We start from the raw sequence: 22,642 nt of genomic DNA on the forward strand, positions 1-22,642 counted from the left end.
GATGAATGGATAAAGAAGCTGTGGTACATGTATACAATGGAATATTACTCAGCCATAAAAAGGAATGAATTTGACTCAGTTGTATTGAGGTGGATGAACCTAGAGCCTGTTTCACATAGTGAAGTAAGTCAGAAAGGGTAAAACAAATATATATTATCACATATATATGGAAACTATAAAAACATTATTGATGAACCTATCTGCAGAGCAGTAATAGAGAAGGAACTGTAGAGAACAAATTTGTGGACATGGAGAGGAAGGTGAGGGAACAAACTGAAAAAGTAACATTGACATATATACACTGCTGCTGCTGCTGCTGCTGCTAAGTTGCTTCAGTTGTGTCTGACTCTGTGCGACCCCATAGACGGCAGCCCACTAGGCTCCTCTGTCCCTGGGATCCTGCAGGCAAGAATACTGGAGTGGGTTGCCATTTCCCTCTCCAATGCATTACTATGTGCAAAACAGATACCTAGTGGGAAGCTGATATAAACACAGGGAGCTGAGCTTGGTGCTCTGTGACAACCTAGAGGGGTGGGATGGTGGGGGTGAGAGGAGGCTTAGGGAGGGGATATATGTATACATACCACAAATAGCCAAAATCTTGAAAAAGAACAAAATTGAAGGTATCATGAACCCTGATTTCAAACTATACTACAAAGCTATAGGAATCAATACAATATGATACTGGCAAAAAAAAAAAAAAAACAGACACATACAGTGTCTGAGAACAGTCTAGGGAGCCCAGAAATGAAAACTTAGATGTTCATTTAATCTCCAACAAAGTATGCAAAAAATATACAATGGGGAAGACAGTTTATTCCATAAATGGTGTTAGGAACACTGCACAAATACATACAAAAGAATCAAACTAGACTTTTCACATGATATACAAAAATAAACTCAAAACAGATTAAACAATTAAATGAAAACCTGAAATCATAAAACTCCAAAAAGAAAAGAAGCAGTATGCTCTTTGACAATGATCTTAGCAATATTTGTTTTTCAATCTGTCTCCTCAGGCAAGGGATGAAAAGTAAAAATGAATAAATGGGACTACATCAAATTAAAAACCTTTTTCCCAATAAAGGAAACCATCGACAAAATGAAATGACCACCTATTGAATGGAAGAAGATATGTGTAAATGATATATCTAATAAAGGGTTCATATTCAAAATATACAAAGAATGCATAAAATTCAAGATCAGAAAAACAACATAGTTAAATTGTGGGCAGAGGACCCTATAAACATTTTTCACAGAAGAATTGGGGATGGCCAACACACACATGAAAAGATGTTCGACATTACTAATCATCAAGGAAATACAAATCTAAACCATAAAAATTAATCACCTCACAACTGTCAGAATGGCTGTCATCAAAAAAAAGCACAAATAAGAAACATTGGCAAGGATGTGCAGAAAAAGGAATCTTCGTGAACGGTTGGCAGAAATCCAAATTGGTGCAAGCATTATGGAAAACAGTATGGACACAGTTCAAAAAATTAAAAACAGAACTACCATATGATTCAGCAATTCCACTCCTGGATATTTACCAAAGAAAACAAAAACACTAATTCCAAAAGATATATGGTCATACTGAGTGACGTAAGCCAGACAAAGAAAGACAAACATGATATTATTTATGTGAGGAACCTAAAAAAGTGATAGTAATGAAATTATTTTCAAAACAGAAACAGACTCACAGACATAGAAAACAAACTTATGGTTACCAAAGGGTGGGGAAGGGATAAATTAGGAGTTTGGGTCTAAAATATACATACTACTATAAATAAAATAGATAACCAACAAGGACATGCTGTATAGCACAGGGAATTATACTCAATATTTTATAATAACCTATAATAGAAGAGACTTTAAAAAAGAAAACATATATGTAATGTAAATATATATGAATATATATGTAAATACAATTGAATCACTTTGCTGTATACCTGAAACTAACACATTATACATCAAATATATTTCAATAAAAATTGGTTTAAAAAAAAGGGGGTATATAGACCTATATGTTCATTGTAGCATTATTCACAGTAGCCAAAATACAGAAGCAACCTAAATGCTCATTGATAGATGCATAAGCAACCTAAATGCTCATTGATAGATGCATAAATAAAGCAGATGTGAATATTACTGAGCCATGAAAAAAATAAAATCTTGCCACTTGCTGCTGCATGACAGACCTAGGGAACTATGCTAAGTGAAATAATTCAGACGGAGAAAAACACTGTATAATTTTACTTCTATGGGGAACCTAAAAAGCAAAAGAACTGAACAAACAAAACAGAAACAGGCTTATAGTACAGTGAACAAACTGGTGGTTGCCAGAGCAGAGGACAGTGGGGGATAAGTGAAATAGGGGAAGGAACTTAAGAGGTACAGACTCCCCATTACAACATAAAGAAGTCATAGGGATGAAAGTGCAGCATGGAAATATAATCTATAATAATGTACTATTTTTGTATGATGATAGATGATAACTAGACTTATCATGATGATCATTTTGTAATGTACAGAAATATCAAAGCACTGTATTGTGTACCTAGAAATAATAAGCTGCTGCAGGTCAATTATATTTCAAGAACAGACTAATAGACAAAGAGATCATATTTGTGGTTACCAAAAGAAGGGGGGACTGAATGAAGGTGGTAAGAAGGTACAAACTCCCATCTATAAGATAGATACTAGGGCTTCAAAGTACAACATAATCAATATGTTATACTGTTGTATGTTATATATGAAAACTGTTAAGAGAGTAAATCCTAATCCTCATCACAAGTAAAACATTTTTTTTTTCTTTTATTTTGCATCTATATGAGATGACAGATCTTCACTAAAATTACTGGACTAATCATTTCCTGAGGTCAGTAACTCAAATCATTATGCTGCACACCTTAAACTTATACAATGCTTTACATCAATTATATTTCAATGAAAATTGAAGAAAAAAGAACAAAAAAATTTTTTAAGTAAAAACTGTACATCTTCTAACTAAAATACCACTGTTCTGCATGGAGCACATGGAGCAGGACAAGCTTTCATCCGGGGACATATCAGTGGTACCAGCTAATCAGAGCATGTGACATCTACCTGGTCACTATAGGCTCCTTATGAACTGAACTACCAGAATTTTAAAAAAAGGGATTAAGCTCACAGCTGACACGATTGATCCATTTACCAAGAGGAGAGAGGTTTCTACTACACAGTGGCTACAAGGAAGCCTGTCAGATCCAAAGTAATCTTGAGAAGCCTCCTGATGCCTGCATCCGCAACAGTAGAAGTGAACTGAAAACTACAGTAACCATCACAGTACTATATATAAAATAGACAACCAACAAGAATATTCTGTGTAGCACAGGGAACTATACTCAATAATTTGTATAATATGTTGTATTTCTATCTCACCTATAATGGAAAATTATTTCAATTCCTAAAAGATGATGCTGTGAAAGTGCTGCACTCAATATGCCAGCAAATCTGGAAAACTCAGCAGTGGCCACAGGACTGGAAAAGGTCAGATTTCATTCCAATCCCTAAGAAAGGCAATGCCAAAGAATGCTCAAACTACCACACAATTACACTCATCTCACACCCTAGCAAAGAAATGCTCAAAATTCTCCAACCCAGGCTTCAGCAATACGTGACCTGTGAACTTCCAAACATTCAAGTTCGTTTTAGAAAAGGCAGAAGAACCAGAGATCAAATTGCCAACATCCATTGGATCATCAAAAAAGCAAGAGAGTTCCAGAAAAACATCTATTTATGCTTTATTGACTATGCCAAAGCCTTTGACTGTGGGGATCACCACAATCTGTGAAATATTCTTAAAGAGATGGGAATACCAGACCACCTGACCTGCCTCTTGAGAAACCTGTATGCAGGTCAGGAAGCAACAGTTAAACTGGACATGGAACAACAGACTGGTTCCAAATAGGAAAAGGAGTACATCAAGGCATATATTGTCACCCTGCTAAGTTAACTTCTATGCAGAATACATCATGAGAAACGCTGGGCTGGATGAAGCACAAGAAGGAATCAAGATTGCCAGGAGAAATATCAATAACTTCAGATATGCAAATGACACCACCCTTATGGCAGAAAGCAAAGAAGAACCTAAGCCTCCTGATGAAAGTAAAAGAGGAGAGTGAAAAAGTTGGCTTAAAACTCAACATTCAGAAAACTAAGATCATGGCATCTAGTCCCATCATTTTTAATGGCAAATCGATTGGGAAACAGTGGAAACAGTGAGAGACTTTATTTTTTTGAGCTCCAAACTCACTGCAGATGGTGACTGCAGCCATGAAATAAAAAGATGCTTACTCCCTGGAAGAAAAGATATGACCAACCTAGACAGCATATTAAAAAGCAGAGATATTACTTTGCCCATAAATGTCCATCTAGTCAAGGTTATGGTTTTTCCAGTAATCATGTATGGATTTGAGAGTTGGACTATAAAGAAAGGTGAGGGCTGAAGAATTGATGTTTTTGAACTGTGGTGTTGGAGAAGATTCTTGAGAGTCCCTTGGACTGCAAGGAGATCAAACCAGAGCATCCTTAAGGAAATCAGTCATGAATATTCATTGGAAGGACTGATTTTGAAGCTGAAGCTCCAATACTTTGGCCACCTGATGTGAAGAACTGACTCATTTGAAAACACCATGATGCTGGGAAAGATTGAAGGTGGGAGGAGAAGGGGACAACAGAGGATGAGATGGTTGGATGGCATCACTGACTCAATGGACGTTAGTTTGAATAAACTCCTGGAGCTGGTGATGGACAGAGAAGCCTGGCATGCTGTATTCCATGGGGTTGCAAACAGTCAGACACGACTGAGCGATTGAACTGAACTGAACTGATGCATGTATTATGTATAAAAGGCTTCCCACGTGTCAGTGGTGGTAAGGAACCTGCCTGCCAACGCCGAATTCGTAAGAGACATGGATTCAATCCCCAGGTCGGGAAGATTCCCTGGATGAGGATATGGCAACTCATTCTAGTATTTTTGCCTAGAGAATCCCATGGATAGAGGAGTCTGGCAGGCTACAGTCTATAAGGTCACACAGAGTCAGATATGACTGATGCAACTTAGCACACAGCATATGTATGTCTAACTGTGCTATATACCTGAAACACAACATTGCAAATCAACTATACTTCAATAAAAACGAAAACAAAGAAAAAAAAAAGTACAGCAACCAGAAAAGGCAGTATGATTGAGGACTTCGACCTTTCATGGATGAAGGTTTGGGTCACTCCAGAACCAGGAGCCACGGAAGTTCCAACTGAGGGCAAGGGGAATACGGAATGAGGAGGTGAAGACAGAAACTATAGATGCTAACTTTATATATACACACACACCAGCTAGCACCTGGTGGCCAACTACAGATATGAGTACTGTAGTAGCTTTGGCTAGTCTCTCCATGATTGCTACATGTATGTGTCTATTTGTGTAAAATAGTCCTTCTCTTAAAAAAAAAGAAAACGCAGAGGTTTAACTCTCACAAAATCATGGTTGTATTGTTGAAATATCAATTATTTTGATGGAGTTAAGAACTATAGCACCAGCACAATGTGTTTTGTACATGGTAAAGGTTTGTCTACTCTCTGCTGCTGCTGCTAAGTTGCTTCAGTCGTGTCTGACTCTGTGCTGCCCCATAGATGGCAGCCCACCAGGCTCCACCATCCCTGGGATTCTCCAGGCAAGAACACTGGAGTGGGTTGCCATTTCCTTCTCTAATGCATGAAAGTGAAAAGTGAAAGTGAAATCACTCAGTCCTGTCCAACTCTTTGCAACCCCATGGACTGCAGCCTACCAGGCTCCTCCGTCCATGGGATTTTCCAGGCGAGAGTACTGGAGTGAGGCGCCATTGCCTTCTCCGGCTGTCTCCTCGCTAAGGTGCCTCAAAAAAAGCAGCAAAGTCCAGTGTTCATTTTCAAGAGTGAGACCCCCCACCCCACCCCACCGCAACCCAGGCCTCTGCCCAGCAGAGGAAGGGAGACTCAAGAAGAGCAGCTCCCCTTTCTGCCACTTCCACTGACTCATTATCCATTGAGAGCAACCCCGATCAATCTCTCAGGGCTTGGCCAGCCCAAGCCTTTTATGATGGCCTTTTCAGTACCATCAGAGGTGAAGTGAAAAGAATGAAAACAAAGAAGTGATTTTCCTCTTGATCTGACTTAAATAACCATGTACGGAAACATGCATGAGGAGGCTTTCTTCACTCTACTTGGGTTCTCTACTAAAAGCTAATGCTAACACTGGTCTTTTTTTTCAAGCTTTCAGTGTTCTTCTGTATTTTTCTCCCTTCGAGAATATCCTTCAAGAGCTGCCAAGTCCTAATGCTTTTATGATTAGTTTTCTCCCAAGATTTTCTGGCCGTATTTCCTATTTGTTAGGGCTGAGCCCTAATAACAGCAGCCTGAGCCTTAATTCTAAACTTCAAGAGTTCTTCCAAAGGTATAATAGCTATTTTTCTCTCCTAAATAATGGAAAGCTGTAAGATTTACATGTAAAGGATTATTTTTTAAAAATTTTTATAATGGACAAATTTAAAATATTTTATAATGGTGACTCTCTCTCCATCCACTGCATTCCTAAGAAAAAAACACAGGAACAGTGTACAAAGAAAACTGGGGCAGAAAAGTGACCATTTGGCTACTGTTACAAATATTCAAAACAATACCACTGGATACAAGCTAAAAGTCCAACCATAAGAAATTGGAACATAAAGGAGGACATAGGTATTAGAAAACTACACAACCATCAAAATGGTAATGTGGGAATTTACATTTGGCAACATAAAAAAAGAAATGTAAAATTTGGTTATAAACGATTATAATAGGATCCCATTTCTCCAAAAATCAAAAAATGTATACGTCATGTGTAAGTACATACACAGAAATCCAGAAGAAAAACATCAAAATGTTATTTTCTTCTTTATCTTTTTACCTGTTTGTCAATATATCTATATATCAGATATATATATTTACATATTTGAAGTTTTTACAATTATCGCTTTTATAATTTTAAAAATACCACAAAACGTGTTTCATTATACTAAAAAATATGGTTTACCTCTTACCATTTTGTTCTAACAGAGTTGACAAAGCATTTGCAGATGCCTGGAATACTTCTTTTGATGAAGAGTGCATCAGCATGGACAGCATCACTTCCCTGTGAGCTGGGAACCTTTCACAAATTCAACCACAACATCAATAGTAATCTCTTTAATAATTAACTTAACTATTCACTTACTGTTATCTAATCTAACAACCAATAAGGGCAGATAAACAGTATTTTATGCCACCTCTACTCACAGGAGAGCAGTGTTCTATTTACATTATATTCAAATATGTTATTAATAAAGTAGTATTTCTGTTTCTTCAAAGTAGTTAAGCAGTAGAAGGAAAAAATAGAAGACTCGGTAGATATATAAATAGGTGCTAAGAGTAAAAAGATTAAGAGAGAAAAAGGAAATGATGTAAGCAAGAAAGGAAAACTTAAGAATCATAAAGAAGTAGACTGAAATTTTTTAATTTAGAGCATAAATATGTTTTAATGATGTATTTATTTTAACAATCTCCTGTGAGTTTTAAGGGATTAGTATCTATGAATTGAAATTTTTATAAATTGCAGCATGAACCAACCTTATCCTAACTTCTTTAAAAGATTGCTCAAAGCAGATTAGAAGGCTGGTTTAACACATATTTTTCAAAATTTACAGTTTCCATTCAAACTAGAGACATTTAAATAAATAGAATCTGTCATTAACTGCCTTCTAATTGGCAGTAGATCACTATGGAAATGAGGGCTTCCCTGATAGCTCAGTTGGTATAGAATCTGCCTGCAACGCAGGAAACCCTGGTTCGATTCCTGGGTCGGGAAGACCCTTGGAGAAAGGACAGGCTACCCACTCCAGTATTCTTGAGTTTCCCTTGTGGCTCAGCTGGTGAAGAATCCGCCTGCAATGCAGGAGACCTGGGTTCGATCCCTGGGTTGGGAAGATTCCCTGGAGAAGGGAAAGGCTACCCACTCCAGTATTCTGGCCTTGAGAATTCCACAGACTGTATAGTCCAGGGGGTCACAAAGAGTCGGACACAACTGAGAGACTTTCACTTCACATCACTATGGAAACAGGCTGCCAGAATTTGAGGTGCAGAAAAATACTATTTAAATTTCCAAGGTAAGTTACTCAAAATTTAAAATTGAGAGGCTATGCAGAGCCAACAGTACAAACATAAGCAGTTGCTCATGGACATGAAACAAATCAGACATACAGAACTCCTGGTTACAATGTGCATCTTTGTCTGGTCTTATGATGTTTAAATGGAGCTCCCATAGAAAGCATTCTCAAGAGCTGACAGTTATACAAATAACCCTCTCAAGAGAAGACAGGTTAACATCATCACATAAAGTAGGGAGTCACTAAAGGAGGCTTCTAATCATATCTAATTACTGATATTGACAACCTCCTGGCCAGTAACCACAATAGAAAAGGTCACAGATGACTCTGCAATTTCTGTCAGTTGAGAATAATTTGTACTTTTAAATTAATAGCCAGAAAACTTAACGGTTCTTTCTTGACGATTCATAACTTACTGAATGACTCTTGATTCTAAATTTCTCCATAATAACTCTCACACAAAGAGAGTTTTACTAACTATTGAAGACAACGGGCATCAAAATATTATATATCCACAAGTATTTTATGGCAACACTTAATATAAATACCTATATCAAAAATATTTCAAACAATAAAAATTTCAGTGAATTGATTAAAACTATGACTAAAGTTTTCTATCGTATAAAATCAAAACTACTGACTGGCCATCTTCATCTCCAATCTTCTCATGTAAACTGTTTTGATACATAAGGAGATTATTCAGGGCCCAACAGGCAGCCTCCTGGATTCGGGAAGGAAAAAAAGAAACCAGTCAAAAAATAAACTATTGAACAAAAAATTTTGAAGAACTATGAAATTTATGACAGAGTCTAACCTGCACATGCTTGTTCTTTCTATGCCAAGTTAATGCTTTGTAACAGGCTTCCAGCCAAAACAATTTATCTTCTTCATCATCGTCATTCTCCTGATTCTCATTCTTTTCCTCTAAGTCTTGATTTAAGAAAATGGTCTCAGCTTTGGAAAAATGAAAACATATAACTTACATATACTTTCAAGTGATCAATTGTTAAGACCATTATTTTCAAACATTATCAACAGAGCACTGGTTAATTAAAAGACCTCTTTAATATATTACACACTTTATCATATTTATATTCCATGTAGATAAATCAGATGAGGGAGAGGGTACCAAACAAAACTAATAGGCTAGAGAAAGATTAATTAAGAAAATGAACTGCTAATAATAAAGCTAAATCAAGGATGTATTCACTGATATCTGAACTGGGATATTTATCACAACTTTAATTCCCTTGAAAGTATCCTCTATGAGAAAATGTGTTACAGTAGGAAAAGGAAAAGCATTTAAAGGTTCCTTCTCTATATATAACTTTCTTGTTATAATCTTAACATTCAAGATCAAATGCACCTGAAAGAATTTTCTTGTTAGTAAAGTCACTTACTGAGGAGTGCTAAACAGCTGAGTGCTGCGATTTGTAATACTGCATTCTCTGAATACTGCTGCACAGCTTTCACCACAAACACATGCACCTCATTTAATACCAGGATATTAAAAAAATTACCTAAAAGTTAAGTGACATATTAGCAGAATTCTCATCCATGGAACTTATATTACCTTTAATTATGTAACAGTATTTAAATCAACATCTTTGAGTAGTGATAACTATTCTTAATTACATTAAACATATTTACTGTAATTAAAATCACTTAATGACTACATAAAGAACTAAAAACATTTCATGCACTCATTCAACTCTTGCTTAGACAACAGAAATGACTGGGCCAAAAAACCCTGTATGTTTGAGTTATATAACTTGTGTTGTTTGATTCCGTCTCATGTCGTGTTGCTGTTGTTTATTTGCAAAGTCTTGTCTGACTCTTTTGTGACCCCACGGACAGTAGCCCGCCAGGCTCCTGTCCACGGGATTTCCCACATGATAATACTGGAGCAGGTTGCCATTTCCTTCTCCAGGGGACCTTTCCAACCCAGGGATAGAACCCATGTCTCCTGCATTGGCAGGTGACTTCTTTACCATGGAGCCACCAGGGAAGTCCCCCTCTTGTCATCATCATACAAAAAACCACGAGGCGGAGACTTCCCTGGCGGTCCAGTGGTTGAGAATCTGCCTTGCAGTGTGGGAAAGGGTTTGATTCCAGGTTAGGGAACTAAGGTCACATATGCCACAGAGCAACTGAACTGGAGCACCGCAACTTCTGAGCCCATGTGCCCAACTAGTCTATGCACCACATTGAAAAATGCCTCATGATTCAGGGAAGATCCTGTGGGCCACAGCTGTGACCCAACAGAGTCAAATAAATAAATATTTTTATACATGGCACTACAATATTCGGTGTACAAAACAGCTTAATTTTCCTATCTTCTAAAAGATAAGGAAAAAACCTCCTTGTCATTAAATGCTTTTACTATAACTCACTAACAATTACCACATTCCCTTGTAGGAATAAGAATTAAACTTCTAGTTAGCTATATGTGTAATTAGATAATCCCTAAGATACACACCCAGAATTGGAAAAGATCCTATACCATTAAAAGCCTAAAGCCCACACTAAATATTAATCAAAGTTTCAAAATCAAAAAGCAGATTAACTAGTGTAACTCTTCTATATCAGCATCTTTCTATGTTCATACCTCTTCCACATTCATCCATTAAGCTGACATAATAATCCCCAGTCCTTAGTCTCTATAGTTTCGGAAAGTCATTTCAAAAAAGATTCTGTTCTACTTTTACTTTTACTTATCTAAACTTCAGCGGTCTCACCCTCTTTTCCCTACTATTATTTCTAAGTCACTGCCAACAGCTGCTCTACCACTGACCAACTCTGTGATTCTAAGCAAATATCAGTGGCCTTATCTTACTTTTAGACAATTTAGGTGAAAATACATTATGTTACAAAAGCTGCCATAAAAAGATAAAAAGACAGCTTGACATTTTCAATACATATAACTGACCACCAAAACATTATTAGCCAGAACTATGAATCACTTTTTTTAAAAGACAGAATATACTATGGAAAAAACAGAAAAGGGCAAATCAGGTATTCCACAAAAAAGAAAGCATGATGAGCAAAGAAATATTTGAAAAGATATTCACCTTCCTTTACAATTTTCATGGCAATACAGATGGTAGTAGCATAAAATAAGAAATAAACCAATGTCCATGGATAGGAGAATGGATAAATAAACAGTGGTATACCTACATAATAGAATACTACATACAACAATGCCACGCTTCCCAGGTGGGTCAATGGTAAAGAATCTGCCTGCCAATTCAGGAGATGCAGGTTTCATCCCTGGGTCAGGAAGATCCCCTGGAGGAGGAAATGGCAACCCACTCCAGTATACTTTCCCATGGACAATCCCATGGACAGAGGAGCCTGACGGGCTATAGTTCATGGGGTCACAAACAGTCAGACACAACTGAGACTGAGCACACACACTGCATGCACATACAGCTATGTGCAAAATACTCATGAGTCTCATAAACACAATTTTTAAAAACTTGCAGAGGACAACATTCAGCCTGATACCATTTTTATTAAGCAATAACAAGCAAACATTAACAATTTTATTTACAGAGATATATAAACACAGTAAAATTTAATTTAGAGCATAAGGTTTATGCTCTGGAGAGTGCTCACCTCTATAGAGAAACTGGTAGAAGGGCAGAGCCCAGAGTAGCTTTACCAGCACTGCTGCTGCTGCTAAGTCGCTTCAGTCATGTCCGACTCTGTGCGATCCCAGAGACAGCAGCCCACCAGGCACCCCCGTCCCTGGGATTCTCCAGGCAAGAACACTGGAGTGGGTTGCCATTTCCTTCTCCAATGCATGAAAGTGAAGACTGAAAGTGAAGTCGCTCAGTTGTGTCCAACTCCTAGCGACCCCATGGACTGCAGCCTACCAGACTCCTCCATCTATGGGATTTGCCAGTCAAGAGTACTGGAGTGGGTTGCCATTGCCTTCACTAGTAACATACTAATACTTAAATTTGATGAGGAGTTTTTTTGCATTGCATTTCATATTTTCTATATGTTATATTTATTCTTTTGTATGTAATAAATATTTACATAATAATACTTCAAATATAGCATTAACAATAAGATGAGGCTTCTAATATTGCACACATTTATTTTGCTACTCCTTTTAAAATTCCACCTAAGCATGGCATGACAGTTTGCTACTTTACAGTATTTCCATCCAGGGTATGTTCATCGGCTACCTATCCACCAACATGCAACATATGTATGTTATATACACTTACATCATATAGACTGTGATAAAAAATTAACCAAGAGTTGTAACTTACCTAATGTAAGCCTATGGAGCAAGCAGCAACTCACTTCTTGAATTTTTTCACTGATAGGGAATGCTTTCATGGCTTCTACCACAATATTATAACACCTGACATTGCCACTCATGAGGACTTCAACATTACTACCTAAATTTAAAAAAATCATAATTATCAATATGGCAATAATTTTCCCCATTGAAATATGCATACAAACACATCTCATAGAGATTTTAAATACTTGGCAGTATAACAGCTACAATACCAAATTTAAATGTCATTTTCTGTCAAACAGCTATAAAAATACTGTTGTTCATTGTTAATATAACAGAATTTAGAACTCATCTCTAGGACTAAGGGAAAGTTGCTTTACTCCTGTATCTTGGCTTAAAAACGTAAACAAATAGGCAAATCTGAAAAATGCTTTTATGTAAGTCAAAATATGTTAAGTCCTGGCCACTAGTTTTCAAATAAATGAATTTGGGGCTTGTTTCCTAATGAGGCAGTATTCCATTGGATAATAGATTTTAATTGTTCTTTTTTCTCAAACCAGTAGAAAGAAAAGCAACATTATATCACATAACAGAAGAGCTAGAATCAGCCATGATCTATTCCTATTAATTCTAGAAGGGCAGCAGAATAGCCAGGGTAAAAGCCACAAAACCAAGCCTCCTGAAGGCTCTGCCACAGACAGGGAAAAGAATGGATGAAGGGGAGAGAAGAGACAAAATATTAAAATATATGACTAAGAGATAAACATAAATGAACCACAAGGAAGGAAAGAATTTACTGGAAAAGGCAATTAATCAATAGAGAGAGTATGTGAAACCACGTGGAGAAAATTAATTTATATGTCTCAATGAAACATTTACTATTCTTAAAACAGACAGAAAAAGGTATGTAAAACAATTTTATTTCTTTTTTGGCACAATCAAACTAACTTTTTTTCCTAAAATTACATTTTTAATGTTCAAATTGTATTTTAAAAAATGCTAAATATGAAAAAGATGTTGTAATTAAAGAAAATGGCCTCTTAAAACAATTACCTGCTTTTACTCAGAACCACAGATATGATTTGCTCTAGATTCAAAGGTAGTCTAAAATGCTTGCTTATGTATTTTTAGTTGCCACTTTCTTTGACCTTTTCATTATGAATCAGCCCATTTACAGTGAGGATATGTCAATGTGGGTGGAAAAAAATGAATTTCAAAAGAGCCAGTACAAAACAAATAAATATATAGCCAAGGAAAGGCAAAATGAAAAATATATTCAGTTTGTTGGCAGGAGATGACTCAGAGAAGTTTAAATTTCATTTTCTGGGGGCGGTCCAAACATGGCAGAGGAATAGGATGGGGAGACCACTTTTTCCCCCACAAATTCATTGAAAGATCATTTGAACACTGAGAAAATTCCACAAAACAACTTCTGAACGCTGGTGGAGGACACCAGACACCTGGAAAGGCAGCCCATTCTCTTCAAAAGGAGGTAGGACAAAATATAAAAGATAAAAAGAGAAACAAAAGACTTAGGGACTGCGACCCATCCCAGTGAGGGAGTCGTGAAGGAGGCGAATTTCCCAAAAACCAGGAAACTCTCTAACCGGCAGGTCTGTGAGGAGTTTTGGACTCTCAGAGGGCAACATAACCATGAGGAAAAAAAAAACAAAAAACTTTCCAAAACTGAACCAGGAAGAACCAGAAAATCTTAACAGACCCATCACAAGCACGGAAATTGAAACTGTAATCAGAAATCTTCCAGCAAACAGAAGCCCAGGACCAGACGGCTTCACAGATGAATTCTACCAAAAATTTACAGAAGAGCTAACACCTATTCTACTCAAACTCTTCCAGAAAGTTGCAGAGGAAGGTAAACTTCCTAACTCATTCTATGAGGCCACCATCACCCTAATACCAAACCCAGACAAAGATGCCACAAAAAAAAGAAAACTATAGGCCAATATCACTGATGAACATAGATGCAAAAATCCTTAAGAAAATTCTAGCAAACAGAATCCAACATACTAAAAAGATTATATATCATGACCAAGTGGGCTTTATCCCAGGGATGCAAGGATTCTTTAATATATGCAAATCAATCGATGTGATACACCACATTAACAAACTGGAAGATAAAACCATATGATTATCTCAATAGATGCAGAGAAAACCTTTGACAAAATTCAACATCCATTTATGATAAAAACCCTCAGAAAGCAGGCATAGAAGGAACATACCTCAACATAATAAAAGCTATATATGATAAACCCACAGCAAATATTATCCTCAGTTGTTAAAAATTGAAAGCATTTCCCCTAAAGCCAGGAACAAGACAAGGGTGTCCACTCTCACCACTACTATTCAACATAGTTTTGGAAGTTTTAGCCACAGCAATCAGAGAAGTAAAAGGAATCCAGATTGGAAAAGAAGTAAAATTCTCACTGTTTGCAGATGACATGATCCTATACATAGAAAACCCTAGAGACTCCACCAGAAAATTACTAGAGCTAATCAATGAATATAGAGAAGTTGCAGGATATAAAATTAACACACGGAAATCCCTTGCATTCTTATACACTAACAATGAGAAAACAGAAAGAGAAATTAAGGAAACAATTCCATTCACCATTGCAATGAAAAGAATAAAATTTTTAGGAATAAATCTACCTAAAGAAACAAAAGACCTATATATAGAAAACTATAAAACACTGATGAAATAAATCAAAGATGGCACAAATAGATAGAGAAATATACCATGTTCATGAATCAGAAGAATCAATATAGTGAAAATGAGTATACTACCCAAAGCAATCTATAGATTCAATGCAATTCCTATCAAGTTACCAATGGTATTTTTCAGAGAACTACAACAAATAATTCCACAATTTGTGTGGAAATACAAAAAACCTTGAAAAGCCAAAGCAATCTTGAGAAAGAAGAATGGAACTGGAGGAATCAACATACCTGACCTCAGACTATACTACAAAGCTATAGTCATCAAGACAGTATGGTACTGGCACAAAGACAGACATAGATCAATGGAACAAAACAGAAAGCCCAGAGATAAATCCACACACCTATGGACACCTTATCTTTGACAAAGGAGGCAAGAATATACAATGGAGAAAAGACAATCTCTTTAATAAGTGGTGCTGGGAAAACTGGTCAACCACTTGTAAAAGAATGAAACTAGAATACTTTCTAACATCATACACAAAAATAAATTCAAAATGGATGAAAGGTCTAAATGTAAGACCAGAAACTATAAAACTCCTAGAGGAAAACATAGGCAAAACACTCTGTGACATAAACCACCACAGGATCCTCTATGACCCACTTCCCAGAATATTGGAAATAAAAGCAAAAAATAAACAAATGGGACCTAATTAAACTTAAAAGCTTTTGCACAACGAAGGAAACTATAAGCAAGGTGAAAAGACAGCCTTCAGAATGGGAGAAAATAATAGCAAGCAAAGCAACTGACAAAGAATTAATCTCAAAAATATACAAGCAGCTCCTGCAGCTCAATTCCAGAAAAATTAATGACCCAATCAAAAAATGGGCCAAAGAACTAAACAGACATTTCTCCAAAGAAGACATACAGATGGCTAACAAACACATGAAAAGATGATCAACATCTCTCATTATCAGAGAAATGCAAATCAAAACCACAATGAGGTACCATCTCATGCTGGTCATAATGGCTGCTATCAAAAAGTCTACAAACAATAAATGCTGGAGAGGGTGTGGAGAAAAGGAAACCCTCTTACACTGTTGGTGGGAATACAAACTAGTACAGCCACTATGGAGAACAGCATGGAGATTCCTTAAAAAACTGGAAATAGAACTATATGACCCAGCAATCCCACTGCTGGGCATACACACTGAGGAACCAAAATTTAAAGAGACACGTGTACCCCAATGTTCATCACAGCACTGTTTACAATAGCCAGGACATGGAAGCAACCTAGATGTTCATCAGCAGACGAATAGATAAGCAAGTTGTGGTACATATACACAATGGAATATTACTCAGCTGTTAAAAAGAATGCATTTGAATCAGTTCTAATGAGGTGGATGAAACTGGAGCCTATCATACAGAGTGAAGTAAGTCAGAAAGAAAAACACCAATACAGTATATTAATGCATATATATGGAATTTAGAAAGATGGTAATGATGACCCTATATGTGAGACAGCAAAAGAGACACTGGTGTAAAGAACAGTCTTTTGGACACTGTGGGAGAGGGAGAGGGTGGGATGATTTGAGAGAATAGCAATGAAACATGTATATTATCATATGTGAAATAGATCACCAGTCCAGATTCAATGCACGAGACAGGGTGCTCAGGGTTGGTGCACTGAGATGACACTGAGAGATGGGGTATAGAGGAGGGTAGGAGAGGGATTCAAGATGGGGAACACATGTACTCCTATGGCTGATTCATGTCAATGTATGGCAAAAAACCACTACAATATTGTAAATTAATTAGCCTCTAATTAAAATAAATTAATTTAAAAATAAATAAATAAATTCCATTTTCCATTATTGTTCAGCCCCATCTACTTTTAACAGTTTAAATTTCCATGAATAAGATTTTATAACCATTATTAAGAAAGGGCATTCTTTCACAAAAGTTTTTGCTGAAGTCTCATATCTGTAAGATTCCATGTCTGAAATCATACATTTATTACATGTAATATATTTACTACGTATATATGAGATACAAAGTAGGTAGTAATACTGTCAAAGCTTTAACCACACTTATTATATTACATTATCAGATACTATTCTACATTTTTAACATTTAACTGATTTAATCCTCACAACTTTACACATGTGAAGATGAAATTATTACCAGATAAATGCATGTGGAAATCCTGTACAAGCCCCAATAGGTAATAAACGAAATAAAAACTGCTCAAGTGTACTTATAAAACAGAAGGAATTGAAATCTGAAGTAATAGAAGCATTCACTGGTGGCATACAGAGCAAATTAAATTTTTTGTATTTTTTATTATAAAAGTGGCTAGATTTCAAAGCATCACCAAAATGCTAACCAAGAATCACAAAATAAAGTTCAAACTCCTTCCCGTGACTTTTCAGGCCTTTTAGCATCTGATTATGTCTCCAGCCTCATCCACTAATTCTTATCAAGCCCTTATCTCACCGCCATTAATCAGTGTACAAGCAGATGCTCAGGGCTCTGCATGTGCATTTCACACACACATGCATCCACACACTTATACATATAGTTTACTGACTACTTTTATCCTCTTGATATTTCTATGCTTTCTTACTCTAGGATCTTTACGCTTTAAGACGTCCACCCTTGGGTTACTGCCTGCACCTCTACTTCATCTCACACTTTTCTGCACACAAAGCTGTCCTCATCATTCAAGACTCTGCTAAGAGATCTTGCCTCATTCCCTGTTTGTTCTCATAACCCCAGGTACTTCTGCCAACATTTGCCTTATAGTACTCTGTAATCTCTTCTGTGCTTGTTTGTATCTTGTGCAGTACTATGGGAATAGAAAGGCAAGAAATATTTATATTTTGCTACTATTTCCCCAGCACAAAGCCCAGAGCCAGCAGCAGTACTAAATCAATAAACAAAAATTAATCATATGAATAAACAAATGAATGGCTTTATCACCTACAGGTTTCCAATATAAACATTTTTGAAACACACTCAGAAAGAACATATATTGTAATTTTCAGGTTCAAGAAAGAAACCATGCATGCAGGCTACTTACAAGGAATTGCTAAGGAATGTAAACAGTGCAGTACATGAAGCACAATTTCCTCTTCATCTTCAAAATTTTTTAACGCACTGAGCAATATCATATAATCTTTATTCTCAACAAATTCAGTCAGTTGCTCTTCTGAAACTAAAAAATGAAAGACAAAATACTGACAGAGCTAAAACATGATTTAAAAGTTTAATTACTCAAAAATATAATATTCATGATAATTCATGATGACAGTATATACAACAGATATAAATTAAAGACTATACTTCAGCAAATATCCCTTCCTAGTAATTTTAAAATAGGAAAACAAGCGATTGAGGTAAAATAATTTTGTTTTGATCCATATCAGTTACTATTAGTTACTCCATGTTTTGAAATGTAGTGACTAGTTCTCAGAAAACCAAAATTATTTACAATTTCATGTGAAAGATTCTAGAGAAAACTAATCTATGACTAATAAAGATGGCTTATTGAAGTGAACATATCACAATACTTAAAAAGGAGTGGTTAGTGGTACACTGTTGAAGGGCGGCTAAGCTAAATGCATCAGTTTAAGAGGGATGAACTTCAGCAAATGACAAGTAATGAGACTTTGAAATACTCTATCTTAATGGTCTTGATTTCATCAGAGAACAACAAATGTCCTCAGTAATTTTCATAACTAGTCTTTGGATCAAGCAGTGGGTTTCATTTAGAGTCATTTTATTGGGTGGGAACCTCAAAAACATGTATAAAAATCTGGTTTATCTAGCCTGAGAATAACACTGACATAAATGTTAGAAAATGCAGCACTCTTCATGATCAACATTAGTTTCTGTTGTTCAACTTTATACCAATAATCCATGTAATATAATGTGAAATTGATTGGGTTCTTTTAATAAATGTGGAGTGTCACCAAATCTTCTCATTTTATGGAACAGTTTCCAGAGCACAGTTTTAAATTTTGAAAATTAACTTTACAGGTGTCATTAAGTCCTGGGGAATCTGATACTCTTCAAAACTTCAGAAGTGTTTCTACTCTACATTTATAATCACAGTATTGTTAGTGTTGATCTTTCTATCACAGTAAGATCTTCTTTTCAACATTCCTTGGTGCTTCTTCACAGGTCTTGGATCCCACAACGCTGGAGAGAATTATGTTAACCCTTCTTTCATGAATAATGATGTGCCCTTAAACTGCAGCACAGAAGATTACAAACTCTCAAGACAATAACTCCTCAAATTCTATTCTGCCCAATTCTTATCAAAAGCTTAGTTGCCAGACGTAACATTTAGAGAAGATAGCCTGAGAGACATGCACCTCCTCCATTCCTCTCCTCCACCAAGCCCCTTCATCAGAGAGCTGAGGCCCGGCCCAAGCTGTGCTCTTTGATAGACTTTCACTGAAATGACACTGTGTTCCTTACAGAATGTGTGCATTTTATCACCTCATCCAGGGAGACTCAAGGAGGATTTTCTCCAAGTCTCCCATGATTGCTTCTTCTGATTAATGGGTTTACTTTTATTTCAAGTAACTTTGTAATCAATGATGTTTCTGCCTCTTTCCTTTGCCTGATACAAAGCAGAGAACCGAATTTCTGGTCCATCTCTCTGCAAAGATACAGGATCTGAAGTAAGCAATAAATTTAACCTACCATCATATTTTCCCTTCACCCATTTTCTCATTTATTTTTCCCCTCTAATCTATTATAAATATCTATAAACTATTTGAAGTCTTTTTGGAATAAGGCAGGAAATTAAAACAGAATAAGGTGATCTATTCCATTCCTGGAGCTGCTAGAAACTGGAATAGGTAAACTGGTATGGACACAGGGCCCACTGAGGTTCTTCTTATTCTAAACCCCAACCATTGGCTCTCACAATGACACAAAAGGTGCTCTCAAGAAACTTAGTCAACTGAACTATAATGGAGATAACTAGCTGTGTGCCCTCAGGCAGGTTACTCATTTCACTTCTCTGATCCATTTCTTCATCAAGCCAGTGGAAGAACCAAAGGTTCCAACTAACTATAAAATTACATGATTATCTCTGTCATCAATCTCAGTGTTATATGATAAAATACATATTAGTCTTATTCCTAAGGGAAATGTTGTAAACTTTCTGTTCTTTAGCCAGAGCCTCGAGCAATTTCTAAAATCTCTGGTGATGACTCAACATCATAAACCCAAATTTAACCTGTGCTTGACTTCACAGTTTTACTTTTTTCTTTTTTAACTCCTACACATCTAGTTTACAAAGTGAACCTATGCCTTGTTAAGCAATGGAAGAAAGTTTACTACAACTGCATAACTTATAATCCATGAATGAAATTTATTCTGTAAAAAACAAGCAATATTTCTGAATTAACTCCATTACCTAGCCTTCACTGACACCTCAAATTTTAATAAATAGTACAGTTTTAAATATCTTATCATGATAATTAATCCTACTTTTCCTACTATAAACCCTTATAAACCCTTTTTTCTTATATAAATATCAAAATAAAGAGTTTGACATTTTTAAATACCTCTCTCAAACAGCACATGTAAAACTTTACATCCAAGTTTCTGGACTTCATCACTGGCTGCAAATGTGCGCATGGCATCGAAGATTAACAAGAAAATATCATTTTCTTCATCCAATATCAGCAAAGTGATTTTACCTATTTTGAAGAGAATAATAAGCTCCAAGTAAATAGCTGCTTTAACATTTAATGTCTTAATTTTTACATGAGGGCTATGATGGTTTGTGAACTTCTCCTTTTGATGAACCACTTAATTGCCCCAGCTGTTAGCCCTATCAAGATCTATGGTCTTTCTAAATGAGATAAATCCACAGTACACTCACCTATAACTTTATGATTCCCAATCAATGACCATTACCAAGACCTCTTGCCCCAAACTCCTGAAATATTTCTGCCTCTTAAACAACATTGTCTGAATGCTTCATGGCCACCCCAAACCTCACCTACTCCAACTGCATCTCTTCATCAATGATGCCACCTTGGACCCAATAGTTACCAGGGAAATTTAGGTCATCTTCCTTCTTTCGTTCTCCCTCTTTCTTCTCATTCTGCCCAATCAAAGAATCAACTCATACTAAGTCCTTCAAGTCTAACCTCTAAATATTTCAAAAATTCCTTTTGAACTAGGCCCCTTCATTTCTATTTTGTTCTGGACCCCACCTCTCACCTAGAATGCAAACACGTATCTCATCTGCCTCACGTCCCTCCCTGCACTACTGACTCCAAACACGCTAAGCTCTCTGCTCATCACAAACACATTTCTCTTGATATAAATTTTTGCATTTGCACTAGCTAAGTGGAATGCCGTTGCCCTTTTCTATACCAAATATAATGCTACCTTAATTCAAGGCATAACATAAACAGTACCTATTCGGTCAATAAAAACTGTAGGTAGTCATAGCACACACGTGTACAGCACATAACACATCAGACATAGGTTGAAACATTGATAGTTGCCTCTAACATCACCACAGCCCCATGAGACAAGTGCAATCTTCATGTCAGAGACGAGAAAACAGCCACAGAAGTGACCCAGTAACTCTGACCAAAGTGAACAAACAAGAGTCAGAGCTGGATTAAAATTTAGACAGGTCATGGACATGCCCTTAATCCCACAAATAAACCAAGCTTCTCTCTGTGTTCCTATGGTGGGTGATTTTCTTCCTATCTCTGTTATGGTACTTTTCTTATTAAACTGAAATTATCTCTTTAAATGCTTTTTATCTCTTTGTTGGGCTGTTCAATTCTGTAGCCACTAATTGCATGAGGCTACTTAAACTCAAATTTAAATTAAGTAAAATTAAATAAAATTAAAATTTAGCTCCTCACATTTCCCATGTTCAACCACCACATATGGCTATGAGCCATGATTTTAAACATGCACAGTATTTCCTTCATTGCAAAAAGTTATATTAGACAATGCTTCTGGACTGTGAACTTCTTCATTGCAGGAACTCTACCTCAGCTGTCTGAGAGTTCTCTAGTAGCCAGCGTAGCAGTAAGTCCCCAATAACTATCACATCAGTTAACAAATAAGCCAAACAAAAAGTGATTCATAAATTAGCCTCTAATAAAGTATCTGAAATGAACTCTAAAACACAGTACAAACTTCCCTAAAAACTCAAAATTCTCAATGTTATATGGAAGAAATTAACTAGTCTTTTGCAAAACACACATCAAATTTCTTAACTGTCTGCATCCTGCTAATCTCAACATATTCATATTGCGAGATTTTTCAAATTCATAAACCACCTGTCCACTGCCAAATGGAGAATAAATCTTCGCACACTCCCAAAAAAGACTCTCAAGGATGAGTTTAAAATAAATCATGATTAAGACTAGTTTGGAGTAGGAAATGACAAACCACTCCACTATTCTTGCCTGGAGAATCCCATGGACATAGGTGCCTGGTGCGCTACAGTCC

General features: G+C 36.4%; 1 protein-coding gene across 1 annotated transcript in view; it reads right to left on the reverse strand.

Annotated features, from left to right (window-relative positions):
• LRRK2 (leucine rich repeat kinase 2) overlaps positions 1-22,642 on the reverse strand; it is a 214,171-nt gene that overhangs the window by 182,850 nt on the left and 8,679 nt on the right. Inside the window, exons 5-11 of the mRNA XM_068971009.1 lie at positions 20,722-20,856; positions 18,215-18,353; positions 12,485-12,612; positions 9,602-9,721; positions 9,016-9,155; positions 8,843-8,922; positions 7,101-7,207 (exon numbers count right to left, since the gene is read on the reverse strand). Of these exons, the coding sequence (XP_068827110.1) occupies positions 7,101-7,207; positions 8,843-8,922; positions 9,016-9,155; positions 9,602-9,721; positions 12,485-12,612; positions 18,215-18,353; positions 20,722-20,856 (849 nt within the window). The remainder of the gene's footprint in view (positions 1-7,100; positions 7,208-8,842; positions 8,923-9,015; positions 9,156-9,601; positions 9,722-12,484; positions 12,613-18,214; positions 18,354-20,721; positions 20,857-22,642) is intronic.

This window comes from Capricornis sumatraensis, chromosome 4 (assembly GCF_032405125.1).
Source record: "Capricornis sumatraensis isolate serow.1 chromosome 4, serow.2, whole genome shotgun sequence".
NCBI lineage: Eukaryota > Metazoa > Chordata > Mammalia > Artiodactyla > Bovidae > Capricornis > Capricornis sumatraensis.